This window comes from Equus quagga, unplaced genomic scaffold (assembly GCF_021613505.1).
Source record: "Equus quagga isolate Etosha38 unplaced genomic scaffold, UCLA_HA_Equagga_1.0 73289_RagTag, whole genome shotgun sequence".
NCBI classification, from domain to species: Eukaryota; Metazoa; Chordata; class Mammalia; order Perissodactyla; family Equidae; genus Equus; species Equus quagga.
The window spans coordinates 443-14,879 of NW_025802728.1; the positions used below are offsets into that span (position 1 = coordinate 443).

The following is a 14,437-nucleotide window of genomic DNA, read 5'->3' on the forward strand; positions in this document are numbered from 1 at the left end:
TGGATGGGTGGATGGATGGATGGGTGGCAGGATGGGTGGGTGGGTGGAAGGATGGGTGATGGCTGTCTAGATGGGTGGATAGATGGATGTTTTGGTGGATGAATGACTGTCTGGATGGGTGGCAGGATGGATGGGTGGGTGGAAGGGTGGGTGATGGCTGTCTAGATGGGTGGATGGGTGGGTGGGTGGATGGATGGGTGGGTGGGTGGATGGATGGATGTTTCGGTGGATGGGTGGCAGGATGGATGGGTAGGTGGAAGGATGGATAGATGGGTGGCAGGATGGGTGGGTGGGTGGAAGAGTGGGTGATGGCTATCTAGATGGGTGGATGGGTGGGTGGGTGGATGGATGGATGTTTCGGTGGATGGGTGGCTGTCTGGATGGGTGGATGGGTGGGTGGGTGGGTGGATGGATGTTTCGGTGGATGGGTGGCAGGATGGATGGATGGGTGGAAGGATGGATAGGTGGGTGGCAGGATGGATGGAAGGATGGATGGGTGAGTGGAAGGATGGGTGATGGCTGTCTGGATGGGTGGGTGGAGGGACATCTGGGTGGGTGGAGGGGTAAATGTTGGATGCTTGCCTGTGTTCCCTCCCTCTCTTCCGCCCTCCTTTCTCCAACTATTGATCAAGTACTCACCCAGGGCCCAGTCCTGTGCTGGATTCTGGAAGCACAAGACAGACCTGTCCTGTGACATGTGGGGGCCACTGGTCTTCAGCACAGGGTGGAGACGAGCATGTCTGGTGGTAGAGACAATGACACAATAAAGAGACATAAGTCCCTGTAACATGCGCTATGGGCAGAAAACAGCCGGATGAGAGGGAACGGGATCTCACTAACGAACCAGTCGACCAGCCTCCCTTCCTCTCCCCGAGGTTGCTGTTGGCCAAAGGCAGAGCGGGGACATGCTGACCCCAGGTGGCAGGAGACAGTATAGCATGGAGGATGCGTTTCAAGCCTTGGCGGCTGACTGCCGGCTCTGCCTCTTTGTCACTCTCTGCTTTGGGCGGAGGGCCCTCACCCCTCCCAGCCTCGGTTTCCTCATCTGTGAAATGGGCTAATGACAGCCCCGGCTTCTTCTAGTTGTCACCAGAGATTCAGTGACACAGAGCGAGCGCGTTGGGCACAGTTCACACACGTGCTTCCGGAGCGCTCGCTTTCCCGTGTGGTTGTCTGCGCTCGGGTTGGGGGATCTGGTTTCCCGAGCCTCACCCCCAGCTCTGTGTGTGTGCCGTCTCCCCCTGCCCCCCGCCCCCAGTTTCTTGGAGCATTTGCACAAACATCAGGGCTCCGTCCTGCACCCTGACTACAAGACAGCCTTCCCCTCCTTCGAGGACGCCCTGCATCGCCTCCTGCCCTACCACGTCTACCAGGGTGCCCTCCCCTCCCCCAACGACTACCACAAAGGTGAGGCCTCCCGAACTCTCCCCCCCCGGTCCCTGGTGCGTGCGCGGAGGTGGGTGGCCAGGGCGCGGAGGGTGGGGAGGAGCAGGTGCGCGCGCGCTTGTCGGCGGTTAGGGCGCGTGCTCTCCGTGCGCATCCGTCCGCGGCCCCACCGGCTGTGCCCCTGGACCTCACCTCTTCCCCCTGCAGTGGACGAGGAGTTTGAGACAGTCTCCACGCAGCTGTTGAAACGCACCCAGGCCATGCTGAATAAATACCGCCTCCTGCTCCTGGAGGAGTCCCGGGTAGGCCGCCGTCACCTGCTCCCCGGGGACCCCGCCCTGCCCCCCGGCCCCCTCTGGGCAGGGTGAAGCCTCCTGCTCCTTGGGAGGGAGGGAGGGAGGCTGGTGTCCGATCCCAGTCGGCTCCGGTCCATCCTGGCTGCTCGGGTCCCCTCGCCCTCCTCCCTTCTTCACTTGCCTATCTTCCCTCTCACCCCAGAGGGTCAGCCCCTCCGCGGAGATGGTCATGATCGACCGAATGTTCATTCAGGAGGAGAAGACCACCCTTGCCTTGGACAAACAGCTGGCCAAGGAGAAGCCGGGTGAGAGGGGAGGGGAGGAAGAGGGGTCCCCCACTCCTGCCGCGAGGCACAGACGCATTGGATTTGGGGCGAGGGAGAGGGGTGCGTGGCCTTCCCTCACTCCACCGTCAGGCGGCGCCCGAGCCCCGCTCGCGCACGGTGGCCGGGCCTCCCCGGACCCCTGGGCTTGCGGACCAGAGAAAACGGGGTTCATCTCCCTCCATCGCCGTGGGTCCCTTTCGCCCCCTTGGTCCTGGCGTGGAGGGAACACTTGGTGCCCCCCGCCCCCCACCCAGGGGGATGGAACAGCGGAAAAGCAAGAGAGCAGAGCCAGGACTAGGGTGAAGCCCCCAAGGTGCCTGGGGTGCAAAATATAGGGTGGCGTCCACTCTGCGGTGGCAACCCCCCTTGGGACGTTGGGGGGGCTTGGGAATTGCTGAGAAGGGTCATCCCGGACCGTGTGTCCTGAGGATCTGATGAGTCAAGGGCTTAGCCCGGCGGAGAGGAGGTGCCCAGGGGCCCCCTGCCCCTCACCTCTGCTCTGCGCGGGGCCTCATGCTTTTCCTCGCTCTGTTCGCAGACGAGTACGTGTCTTCCTCGCGCTCCCTCGGCCTCCCCATCGCCGCCTCTTCCGACGTCGGACACCGGCTCCCGGGCCACGGCCCCCCACCGTCCTCAGCATCCGGGGCCCCGGCCCCGCCCCCTCTGCACCTGCCCACCAAGCTGGTGATCCGGCACGGCGGCGCGGGCGGCTCCCCTTCGGTGACCTGGGCCCGCGCGTCCTCGTCCTCCCTGTCGTCCTCGTCGTCCTCGTCCTCCGCCGCCTCCTCCCTGGACGCTGACGAGGACGGCCCGATGCCCTCCCGCAATCGGCCGCCCATCAAGACCTACGAGGCCCGCAGCCGCATCGGCCTCAAGCTCAAGATCAAGCAGGAGGCCGGGCTCAGCAAGGTCGTGCACAACACGGCCCTGGACCCCGTGCACCAGCCGCCGCCGCCCGCCGCCCTCAAGGCGCCCGAGCCCCCGCCCCGGCCCCCGCCGCCGCCACCACCACCGCCGCCGCCGCCGCCGCCCCCCGCGCCCGGCCAGATGAACGGCACGGTGGACCCCCCGCCGCCCGCCCCCGCCGACCGCAAGCCGCCCGCCCCGGCCCCCCACTGCCCCCGCCTCCCGCTGCGCAAGACGTATCGCGAGAACGTGGAGGCGCTGGGTGGCGGCGGCGGGGGCCCCGACGGGGCGGGCGGTGGTCGCGCCCGGGCAGGCAGCCCCGCGCCCATGCCCACCAAGGTGGACGAGGCCACCAGCGGGCTCATCCGCGAGCTGGCGGCGGTGGAGGACGAGCTGTACCAGCGCATGATGAAGGGCGGCCCCCCGGAGCCCGCGGCCGGCGCCGGGCAGGGCAGTGGCAGCCGCGAGCCGGGCTGGGACGCGCCCCCGCTGCCCCCCGCCAAGCGGCGCAAGTCCGAGTCCCCCGACGTGGACCAGGCCAGCTTCTCCAGCGACAGCCCGCAGGACGACACGCTCACCGAGCACCTCCAGAGCGCCATCGACAGCATCCTCAACCTCCAGCAGGCCCCCGGCCGGACGACCGCGCCCCCGTACCCCCATGTCGCCCCCGCGGCCGGCACGCCCGCCTCCCCGGCCCCCCTGCACAGGCCGGAGACCTACCCGCCCTCCAGTCACAACGGCGGCCTGGGCGCCAGGACGTTGAACAGATAACACCGGGCCGGTCCTCCCTCCCCTGTCCCCTCGCGCTGCGGACGCCAGGGTGGGGGCAGCGGGGCCTCCGACCTCAGCCTCCTGGGGGGCGCAAGCCGGGGGTCCCCTGAGTTTTTCTTGCCTAAGTTATTTGAGTCACAAAGGCCTCCTGCCCCGCCTCCTGCTTCAGCCTGGTTGTTGGGTGGGGGTCGTGGGTTTAGGGGAGGGGGCTGTCATGGAAAACGCCCCCCTGCCAAAGGAGGGGGTCATCCTGGTGTGTCCTTTCCTGTTGCTTCCTACTTCTTGCTGCACCGCCCCCTGCGTCCCGGGGACACGTGCGTGTGTGTGTGTTTGCCAGGGATGGGGGGGGGCCCTGGTCGCTCCCACCACTCCCGCGTGTCGGGGGACCGGGCTTGTGTGTGTGTGTGTGTGGCTTTGCGGATCCGGGGGGTCAGGGGCGCTCAGAGCTGGGAGGGTCCCCGGGAAGCCGCGCTCGGCCTCTCCCCCGCCGCCCCCTATAGGCTGTCTGCAGAAGCGCAAGGGGTGGGCGGGGCGAGCCAGCGTCCCAGGACCCCCGCCTCGGAGCAGGCCCGAGGGCACCTGTCTCGTCCGTGTGTGTGCGTCCGGCACCGCGTCCTGTGTCCCTGTGTGTGTGCTCGAGTGAGCAAGAGAGCGAGAAAGAGAGCGATTTGGCACCCTCCTGTCCCGCGGCCGAAATGTGAGCACCTCCCAAACGGGAAACCGGGGTCTTCCTCCCCCCGCGCCCCCTCCCCCAGCCAGTCTTCCCTCTGTTCTTCCTGCCGCCAACCGCCCGCGCCAGATTTTGAAATCTCGGAGACAAAACTAGTACTGTAAGATAAATTTTTTTGTACTGTATTTATTGTGTATAACGATTTTTTTAAAGGAGAATTCTGTACATTTAGAACTCTTGTAAATTAAAAACCGATCCTTTTTTTAAAACTGTACTGACGCCCCCTCGCCCCCGTTCCTTTTGGGTCTTTGGGGATTTGTTTGGAGGTGGGGGGTGGGGGGTAGTGAGGGCTTGTTGCACAGATATTTGTTGAGCACCTACTGGGTGCCAGCCCTGTTCTAGGCACACAGCTGCCACGGAACAAGGCAGACAGAAGTCCCGGCCCTGGGCTGGGGGTGGGGGGAAGGCGGACTTGCTACTGGAGGAGGCAGGTAGTAAACATCTCAACCAAACATGGGCGATTCTTAGCGTTCCTGGTAAGTTCTACAGTCTCCGCGAACACGGAGTTAGCGAATACTGAACCACCACTCCTTACCGTGAGCCTCTGCTCACGACATTTTTGTCAACCCATCAGTACATCAGCTTGTTTTATGTGCGTTCCTGCTTAAACACACCTTATTTAATATATAGGGTTGGTTCTGGTATATAACTCAGGTCTGAACGAAGATGAACTAAGGCAGTATTTTCTCCCTATGGCACGTCACAGCCTCCCTGCGCTTAGGAACATGAGATGCCATTAAGCACTACGCCTGGGGCCCATTTTAAACAGTGAAATCGATAACAAGAAGCACAACAATGTGAAAAACGTGGCCCTAAGTAGACCTGGGAAGGCTCCTTGCCTACAGTCTGAGAGCTGAAACAGTGTGGAGCGTCACCTTGTCCCACCTCAGCTGGAAACGTGCATGGTGGGTGACACAAATTTTTGCTGCTCTGTGCAGGTCGATGAAAGCGCTGCATGTCTTGGCGTTACAGATAAGTTTTAACAAGTAGATGAGTTCACAAATGCGGCCTCCGCGAATGAGGAGGATCCACGGTCCGTGTGTACAGCGTCAGATGGAGACATGTAGAAAAACCAAGCAGGGCGTGTTACTTCCCTGTGGCTGCCGTAACAAAGGGCCACAAGTTGGGGGCTTATAAGAACAGAAATTTAGGGGCCTGCCCGGTGGCATAGTGGATAAGTTCGCAGCTCTGTTTCAGATGCCTACGTTGGCCGGTTTGGATAAGCCCTGCTCATCAAGCCGTGCTGTGGTAGGCGTCCCACATAGGAAGTAGAGGAAGATTGGCATGGATGTTAGCTCAGGGCCAATCTTCCTCAAAAAAAAAGAAAAGAAAAAGAAAAGAACAGAAATTTATTCTTTGACAGTTCTGGAGGCCAGAAGTCCCAAATTAAAGTGTGCCTGGGGGCTACGCTCCCTCGAGAGACCCTAGGGGAGGACACTTCTTGGCCTCTTCCGTCTCTGGAGTCCCAGGTGTTCCTGGGCTTGTGGCCACATCACTCCGGTCTTCTGGCTATTTTCCTTCTGCCTTGGTGGGTCTTTTTCTCTTATAAGGATACCAGCCATGTTGGGTCATGGCCCACCCTACTCCAGTATGGCCTCGTCGTCACTTGCTTAGATCTGCAAAGACCCTATTTCTGAGTAAGATGCCATTCGCGGGTCCTGGGGGTTCGGACAACAGCATATCTCGTGGGAGGACACAACTCGATTCCCAGCGCAGGGTGAAGGAGTGGACAAGGCGGCTGCTTGTCCCTAGGACACCTCCATGCGAACTGGAAAACAGGCCCCCTTTCTCCTGGAGTTTGGGGAGCAGAGTGTGCGCTGGATTCCAGCCCAGCCCCTCTGACCCATTCCATGAGTGCTTTGTGCAGTGGACAACCTCCCCAACTGCACAATGAAGGCCCTCAGGACCAGGTGGGAAGGGAAGACTTCTTTGGGGAGGTGACATTTGAGCAGAGACACGCATGAAATGAGAAAGAGAGCCACAGGGAGATGGGAGGGGGAGGGGGGGGGGTGGGAAGAGCACCCCAGGCAGAGAACAGCCAGTGCAAAGGCCCTGAGGCAGGAGCATGCCTGGAGTATTGGGGAACAACAAGGAGGCCAGTATGATTGGAGCCCAGTGAGGGGGAGGGGGAGGCCGGAGGTGAGGTCAGAGGGGAAACACAGAGGGCCTAGCGTGTAGGACCGTGTGCTCCACGGTGATGACTTGGCTCTTACACTGAGCGAGGCGGGGAGCTGGGAGCCGACTCAGGTCCCCCGGGCGCCCTCTGACGGCCACGCGGGGAACAGACAGGGCGAGGAGGCGACTGCCAGAGTCCAGGTGGGCGGTGGCGGCGGCGGGACCAGAGTGATGCGCCCCGTTGCCCTGTTTCTAAGGCCTTGGGGTGGGGGGCTGATTTATGGGGTCTCCAAGAGAGGGACTGCCCCCCGTCCCAGCTGGAGCCCTACTTCCCGCCCCGCCCCGCCCGCGCGAAATAAAGCCCCGAAGGAGGGAGGCCGTTCTTAACATCCTCGCAACGCGGCGCGCTCCCGGAAGGCCCCACGTGGCCGCGCCCAAGTTCGCCGGGATGACCACCGGCCCGGGCTTCGCCCTGGAAGGCTGGCGGCAGGCGACCCGAGCAGAGGATCTCGACGGCCATCGTTTACGGATCCCTTCCTCCGGCTCGCTTCTTCCGTCCTCGCGGAGGCTCCCATCTCGCAGCTGAGGACCCCGAGGCGCAAAGGATGCAGCCAGGGCTCCGGTGGGCTGCAGGCCGGGCGGTCTGGCCGAGCCCACAGTCCTCGCCTCTGCTCATGCAGCTTCCGGGGAGCCTGGGGACGAGAGCCAGGCCTTTCCAAGCGGCCCCCACCCCGCCCTGGGCCCTGGGAGGAGACCCGCACTCAGCTCCTCACCCATGAAGTTAGCGCTCCGGACCTAACTTCTTAGACACCCGCTCCAGGATGCTGCAAACAGCTCTGGGGGTGGGGGGCGGTGGGGGGGGGTCCCCTTTTCTGCAGCTGAGCCGTCTGGAAAGGGAAGGAGGCCCAGATGGGTTACTCCACAGCCCAAGTGACCTGGGCGCAGAGCAGGATGGAAACCCAAGACTGACAGCTCCCAAGTCCGTCTGGTAACTACAGGCCTCGCTGGCAGCCTCCTCCATGTCTCTCTCTTTTTTCATTAGGGTAAAATATACATAACATGAAATTTACCATTTGCACCATTTTTAAGGGTACGGTTCAGGGGCACGAACGCATTCACATTGCGCAGCCACGGCTGCATTGTCAGAACTTGTTTCAAGTTGCAGAACGGTGTCCCCAGTGAACACTGAGGCCCCAGCCCCCTGGGCTGCCCAGCCGCCGCTGTGCTTTCTATCTGATGCATCTGACGACTCGGAGCGCCTCACAGGAGGGGGGTCACACAGTGTGTGTCCTTTCGTGCCAGGCTTGTTTCACTTCGCGTCGTGTCTCCAAGGTTTGTCCCTGCTGTCGGATATGCCAGGATCTCTCCATTCCGTTTTGGGACATGGGGAAGATGGGAGCTAGAAAAAGAAGAAAGGGAGCTTGTGCCCTGCAGAGGGGGCTCCGGAGGCCCAGGGGGCATCAGGGAGGTTGGACGACGTGGGGCACAGATCTGAGAGACCGCCTGGTTCAGAGAGCAGGGGGACAGCGAGGTGAGACCGCAGCCCCATCCTCAGGGGCTCAGAGCATGTTTAATGAGGCGGACACTGTCCGCGAGGGGCCCCTTCACCTCCCTGACCCCTTCCTTGATTAATGTCTTTGAATACATTAAAGAAAACCCACAAGGTTACAAGGGAACCAACTACACTGAAATAGAGTATTAAAAAACCACAAATCTGTGACGCGGTAACCTGAGCTGTATGAACGCACTAATTAGAAGGAGCCAGCGGGGGTCCAGTCAGTAACAAGTCAACCACCCCTGGAACTTTCTGGAACAACTGCAATGTGATGAAAACATGGGGGATTTCTCTCCGGGACAGTGACCCCGGTCCTGCCCGTGCTGCTGTGTTTCGTTGCTCACATTCGTGGGTGAAAGAAACCCTGAGTTTCAGGGAAAACTCCAGACGCCATTGCTTTGCCCGTCCAAGCTCACGGACCCTCGAGGAGACTGCGGGCTGGGAAGCCCTGGATGGAGGTGAGAGCCGGCTGACCGCTGGTCCTTCCGCTCCAGGGGCCGCGGGGACTCGACTCCCCTGCGCCTCGACCTCCCCGTCTGAGCAGCGGGACTCGACTCACAGCAGTAACAGGAATAGTAAGGATCCCGCCTCCTACGGGGACGGCGATGCTCCGGGTCAGGCTTGCAGAGCAGCGCGCCAAGCTCCAGGGCTCTCAGTGTATGTATGTTGTATGGGTTATATTACGCACGGTTATATTCTCTGCTGTATATGATATATGACCGTACATTATAATTAGGTATATTATATGTTACATACCACTTACACATGATATATGATTATGTAATTATGGACATATATCATATACCACTTTACATATCATTATATATTATAATTATGCATATTATATATTATATACCACTTTAATATACATTATTATATGATTATATAATAATTATATGATTATATAATAATTATGATTATATGATATATGATTATATGATTATTATATGGTTATATAATAATGTATATGTATAATATACCACTTTATATATTACATATGATTATATATTACAATTATGTATATTATATATTATATACCACTACATAAACATTATATATGATTATATAATTACGTATATTATATATTATATACCACTTTATATATGCATTATATATGATCATATATTATAATTATGTATATTATATATCACCTTATATACATTATATGTGATTATATATTATAATTATGTATGTTATATACTATACATACCACTTTTTTTTTTTGAGGAAGATTAGCCCTGAGCTAACATCTGCTGCCAATCCTCCCCTTTTTGCTGAGGAAGACTGGCCCTGAGCTAACATCCATGCCCATCTTCCTCTACTTTATATGTGGGACGCCTGCCACAGCATGGCGTGCCAAGCAGGGCCATGTCCACACCAGGATCCGAACCAGCGAACCCCGGGCTGCTGAAGTGGAACGCGCGCACTAAACCGCTGCGCCACCGGGCCAGCCCTATACATACCACTTTGTATATTACATATGATTATATATTATAATTATGTATATTATATATTATATATACACCATATACATATCAGCTTTATTGAGATATTTCACAGGCCACACCATCACCCGTTTCAAGGGGACAGAGCAGTGGCTTTAGCATATTTGCAGAGGTGCGCGGCCGTCCCCACGATCCGTTTTAGAGCATCTCTTCAGCCGCATCCCCGACTTTGCTGCACGCAACCCGTCGGCCGTTTCCCGCGCGCCCCCTGGCGGCCCGGGGCGGTATACCCCGGCGGGGCCGGAGGAGCAGGAGCGAGGCGGGGCCGGCGGCGCCCGGAGCCAGCGGGGCCTTGCGAGCAAAGAGCCGAGGGGAGCCGTCCTGTGAAGCCAGACAGACAGGGAAACTGAGGCTCGGAGGGGCAGCGGCGCTTCCCCGGGGTTCTCCGGCGAGCAAGCAGCAGGGCTGGGAGTTGCCCAAGGCCCCGTGTGCTGTGAGCCCCGGCCGGGAGGCGAGATTGGAAAGCCGCTGTTTTCAGGCCCCTGCTGGGGGCCGGGGCGGGGCTGAATTCTGAACAACCTCTCTGGGTTCTCGGAATTCCCTGCCCCGGGACTCCGCTGTCTCGTCTGTAAAATGGGGACCCCCATCGCGGCTTCTCAGGCGTGTGCTGAGGATTCAGTGACGTAACACAGGGGAAGGGCTTGGAGCCGCGCCCGCACCCAGGAGGCGCTTGGTGAACCTTAGCGACCAATGCGACCCACAATTCCTGGGCCCCTGGGGTGCGTCAGGCGCTGTGCTGGGGGCGAGGGGGGCACAGCAGCACACCACGCAGTCGGGAGCCCCTGCTCTCGTGGGGCGCGTGTTCCTGTGAGCGGACAGTCACTGGAACAGAAAAATGTGCCCTATGCGGAGCGCTGATAAGAACAGTGGCCAAAAATAAAGCAGCGATGACGGGTAGACGGTGGGTGATGCCTCTAACAGGGAAATCAGGGAGGGCTTCTCTGAGGAGGCGACGTTTTCGGCGACACCTGAAGGAGGGGAAACAGCGAGCCATTAGGATTCCTAGGGGGAGAGCTTTCCAGGCGGAGGGAACAGCAAGTGCAAAGGCCCTGAGGCTGGAGGGTGGTGGCGTGTTTAAGGAACAGCAAGGAGGCCAGTGTGGCTGGAGCGGGCTGGGGACAGGGAGGGAGGCGAGGGCAGAGGGAACGGACAGATCGCGCGGGGCTGGTGAGGGCTTTGACCTTGACTTTGAGCGAGCGAGGAGCCAGGATGGGTTGTGAGCAGAGGAGTTTCACGAACTCGCTCAAGTTTTAAAATTATTATTAGCGCGGCTGCTGTTATTGTTATTATTATTATTGTTATTGCTATTCTCATGTTAGCAAGGGAGACACATCCGGGAGTGGCCCCATGCCCGAGGGGGAGGCGGAGTTTGAACCCAGGGACGGGGAGCCCGCGCTCTCACCGTCTCGGGACGGCGCCCTGGCACTCCCCACCAGGGGGCACCAGAGGCCGGGCGCCCGGTTTGGGGAGGTTGGGGGGGGGGGTTCCTCGGCCCGCCCCCCCCACCCCGTTCCCTCCTCCCGGCTCCGGCCCCACCCGGCTCAGACGGCTCCGGACGGGACCGCGAGCACAGGCCGCTCCGGGCGCCTCGGATCCCGCGGGACCCACCGCCCTGCCGCGCGCTCCGGCCGCCCGCGCGCCCCACCGGTGAGTGGCCCCCCGGCCGCAGCTGTCGCCCCCCCCCGCGGAGCCCCGAGCCTGGCCCGGCTCCAGATTACTCCCCTGCGCGCCGCAGACCCTCCGTCCCCACCCCCGCGGGGTGTGATGGTCTCCCCTTGTCTCCCCAACTCCCCCCACCCCGGCCCCTTCCAGTCTGTCACAGTGTCCCCCACCCTCGTCCTCCCTCCAGGACCCTCCCAGTCTCTCGCGCTCCCCCATCCTCCCTGCCAGCGGAGATCCCCTCCTTGGGGGTGGTCTCCCGGACACCGCCCTCATCCATCTCTGCCCTGCTTGGCCCCTCCTCCCACCCAGGGGGGCCTCTCCCACCTCCCCGACCCCATCGCCTGTCCAGCCACGTCTGTGCAGCCACCCCAAGCGTCCTCCCCTGGAACCCTCCCTGCCTGGACACCGCCCAGGGCCAACATCTCCGTCCCAGCTGCTGCCTCTCCTTGCCTTCAGGGACTCCTTTCCCCCTCGGCTCCCTTTCCTTTCCTTTCCTCTCTTTCTTGGTATTACTTATCGTTATGATTTTACGGATTTTAGCATACTGATTTGCAGTGATTTCGGATGCTCAAATGGTCCCATCTTTGGCCAGGGGGCAGCCCCTTCGAGCCGGGTCCTGTGTCCCCATGACACGCCCCATGCATTTTGAGCCCTTCCCCACTCTCCGGTCCAGCCTCGCTTGTCCTTTCCCTGCCCCAGCCCTGGAAGCAGCCATTTCTCCAAGAAGCCCCAGTTTCTTGCAGTGGAAAAGAGTATTTGCAGACTCCAAGCTGACCAAAAGCTGGTTCTGTGGAAAGATCAGTAAAATTATAAGCATCGAGTTAGACCGATGAAGGAAGGAAAAAAAAAAAAAGAGCAGACATAAGTGACTGATTTCAGGACTGAAAGAGGGGCCATCACTACAGATCCTACAGAGAAGGAAAGGAGAGGAAGGGGCGGTAGGGTTTGGGTGCGGGGGGTGCTCCTTGCTGCCTGGCTGGTCACTGTTTCTCTCCCTAACTCCTTAGACCCAGGAGCACAGGCTCTGAGGTCAGGTTGCCTGGCGTCCCATCGTAAGCACTTACTAGCTGAGTGATTTTGGGCAAGTCATTGCCATCTTCCTGAGTCTCGATTTCCTGGTCAGGAAAGTGTGGACGATAATAGTCCGACCTTCCAAGGTTGTCACAGAGATTAAATGAGTTAGAGCCGGGTCTGGCACGCAGTGGTCCCACATGTTGACTTATTGCTCTTGTGAACGCCCAAGGCCCCTTGTGTCTCGGGTGCCTCCCTTCCCACCCCTCTCCTCACGCCCCTGTGTCCAGCCACGCCATCCTCTCTGCCTCAGTGCCCTTGTCGTGCCCAGTCTTCGGGGCCAGCTCGAAAGAAAGCCCAGCCAGAGCTTTGCGGATCCCGTGGCGGGTTCATCGTGTCCCCTTCTGGTGCCTACAGGTCCACTGCCTGGAGTTTCCCGGGCACCTCTGACTGCCTGGTACCCAGGTCCTCTCCTCACTGGGGGCTCAGAGTGGGCAGGGCTGGTCCCTGGCCTGTTTTTGGGGCCCACAGTTCCTGACACATGGAGTGATTTTAGTGAAAAATGTGTGAAATGATGGAAAAGGGGAAAAAAGTGAAGGAACTGAGAAATCTATTTTTTCCAGGCACCTTCCACCTCCTTCCCTTTGTCCATTCCCAGGTTTGCACCATCAGTCCCGTTTCTTCGATCATTGCACCGTTAATCTCTTTCTCTTCCTCCAGCTGGAATAATGACCTTCTTCCTCCGTGAACAATCAGCGTCTGGTGTCCCCATCAGTGCTCTCTGCTCCTCCCCCTCTACCCATTCCACCATCCTCCACCCACGCCACCTCCTGGCTCCCTTCCGTCTCCTCCTCCTCCTCCATCAGGCAGTCCCCCATCAACACTCTGTCCCCCGTTTGCAGGCAGCTCCCCACTGCGCGCATCCTCCTCGGTGAGCCCAGCGGGCACGCGCCGCCACCATGTTCAGCTGGCTGAAGCGGGGCGGGGCGCGGGGCCAGCAGCCCGAGGCCATCCGCACGGTGACCTCGGCTCTCAAGGAGCTGTACCGCACCAAGCTGCTGCCTCTCGAGGAGCACTACCGCTTCGGGGCCTTCCACTCGCCGGCCCTGGAGGACGCCGACTTCGATGGCAAGCCCATGGTGCTGGTGGCCGGCCAGTACAGCACGGGCAAGACCAGCTTCATCCAGTACCTGCTGGAGCAGGAGGTGCCCGGCTCCCGCGTGGGGCCCGAGCCCACCACCGACTGCTTCGTGGCTGTCATGCACGGCGACACCGAGGGCACCGTGCCGGGCAACGCCCTCGTCGTGGACCCGGACAAGCCCTTCCGAAAACTCAACCCGTTTGGGAACACCTTCCTCAACAGGTGTGCAGCCGAGAGCCCAAGGGCACATCTTCCTGTCCCTGGCCCCCATCTCTGGCCCTCTTTCTCTCCTTTTCAGCCCCCTTCTCTTCTCTCTGCCTGATCCTCCCCCTTCCTGCCTCTGCTCTCCTGCTGCCTTCTCTAGGGGAGCCGTCAAGCCGGTGGGACCAGCCTGCCTGGGTTCAAGTCCTGTCTAGCTGTGTGGCCTTGAGCAAATGATTTAACCTCTCTGTGCCTTTCTTATTTTCATCTGGAAAATGGGGATAACCATAGTCCCCACTCCACAGCGTTGTTGTGAGGACTAAATGAATACATATAAAGTGCTTAGAAGAGGACCGGGCGCAAAGTGAGTGTTCTGTGAAGGGCAGATTTAAGTGTTTATGGTTATCATTCTCTGTCGCCATCTTCCTTTTCTCTTGCAAGGTCCTTCTCTTCTGCGGACCTCCTTCGCCTCTCTGCAGTCCTGGTTTCCTTTCTGGTGTGTCCTCTCCTCCTGCCCCACCCTGCACTGACCCCTGACCTTCTTCCACCCCAGGTTCATGTGCGCCCACCTCCCCAATCAGGTCCTGGAGAGCATCAGTATCATTGACACCCCGGGCATCCTGTCAGGCGCTAAACAGAGAGTGAGCCGCGGTGAGTGTCCAAGGGAGGAGGGGCCGGGGCCTGGACTCCCGGTCTGAGGGAGGAGGAGCTGGGGCTGGACTCCTGGGTGTGAGGGAGGAGGGGCCGGGGTCTGGACTCCTGGGTGTGAGGGAGGAGGGGCCGGGGCCTGGACTCCCGGGTCCGAGGGAGGAGGGGCTGGGGCTGGACTCCC

The 14,437-nt window shown here is 59.8% G+C and overlaps 2 protein-coding genes across 2 annotated transcripts in view; both read left to right on the plus strand.

Annotated features, from left to right (window-relative positions):
- Positions 1 to 536: 536 nt before the first annotated feature.
- Positions 537 to 4,629, plus strand: LOC124234210 (BRD4-interacting chromatin-remodeling complex-associated protein-like). Its single transcript, XM_046651453.1, has 4 exons — positions 537 to 1,407; positions 1,594 to 1,688; positions 1,885 to 1,987; positions 2,547 to 4,629. Exons 2-4 carry the CDS (start codon positions 1,647 to 1,649, stop codon positions 3,683 to 3,685), a joined length of 1,284 nt encoding a protein of 427 aa, XP_046507409.1. The 5' UTR covers positions 537 to 1,407; positions 1,594 to 1,646; the 3' UTR covers positions 3,686 to 4,629.
- Positions 4,630 to 11,096: 6,467 nt separating this feature from the next.
- Positions 11,097 to 14,437, plus strand: part of LOC124234211 (EH domain-containing protein 2) — a gene marked incomplete at its 3' end in the record, with an annotated part of 7,609 nt that continues 4,268 nt past the window's right edge. Inside the window, exons 1-3 of the mRNA XM_046651454.1 lie at positions 11,097 to 11,237; positions 13,166 to 13,626; positions 14,159 to 14,256. Of these exons, the coding sequence (XP_046507410.1) occupies positions 13,223 to 13,626; positions 14,159 to 14,256 (502 nt within the window). The remainder of the gene's footprint in view (positions 11,238 to 13,165; positions 13,627 to 14,158; positions 14,257 to 14,437) is intronic.

Excerpts from the sequence above, each read along its gene's own strand:
- LOC124234210 (XM_046651453.1), top strand. The coding sequence starts at position 1,647 with ATGCTGAATAAATACCGCCTCCTGCTCCTGGAGGAGTCCCGG. Across the intron at positions 1,689-1,884 it reads TGCTCCTGGAGGAGTCCCGG|AGGGTCAGCCCCTCCGCGGA; the intron begins GTAGGCCGCCGT and ends CTCTCACCCCAG. Across the intron at positions 1,988-2,546 it reads GCTGGCCAAGGAGAAGCCGG|ACGAGTACGTGTCTTCCTCG; the intron begins GTGAGAGGGGAG and ends CTCTGTTCGCAG.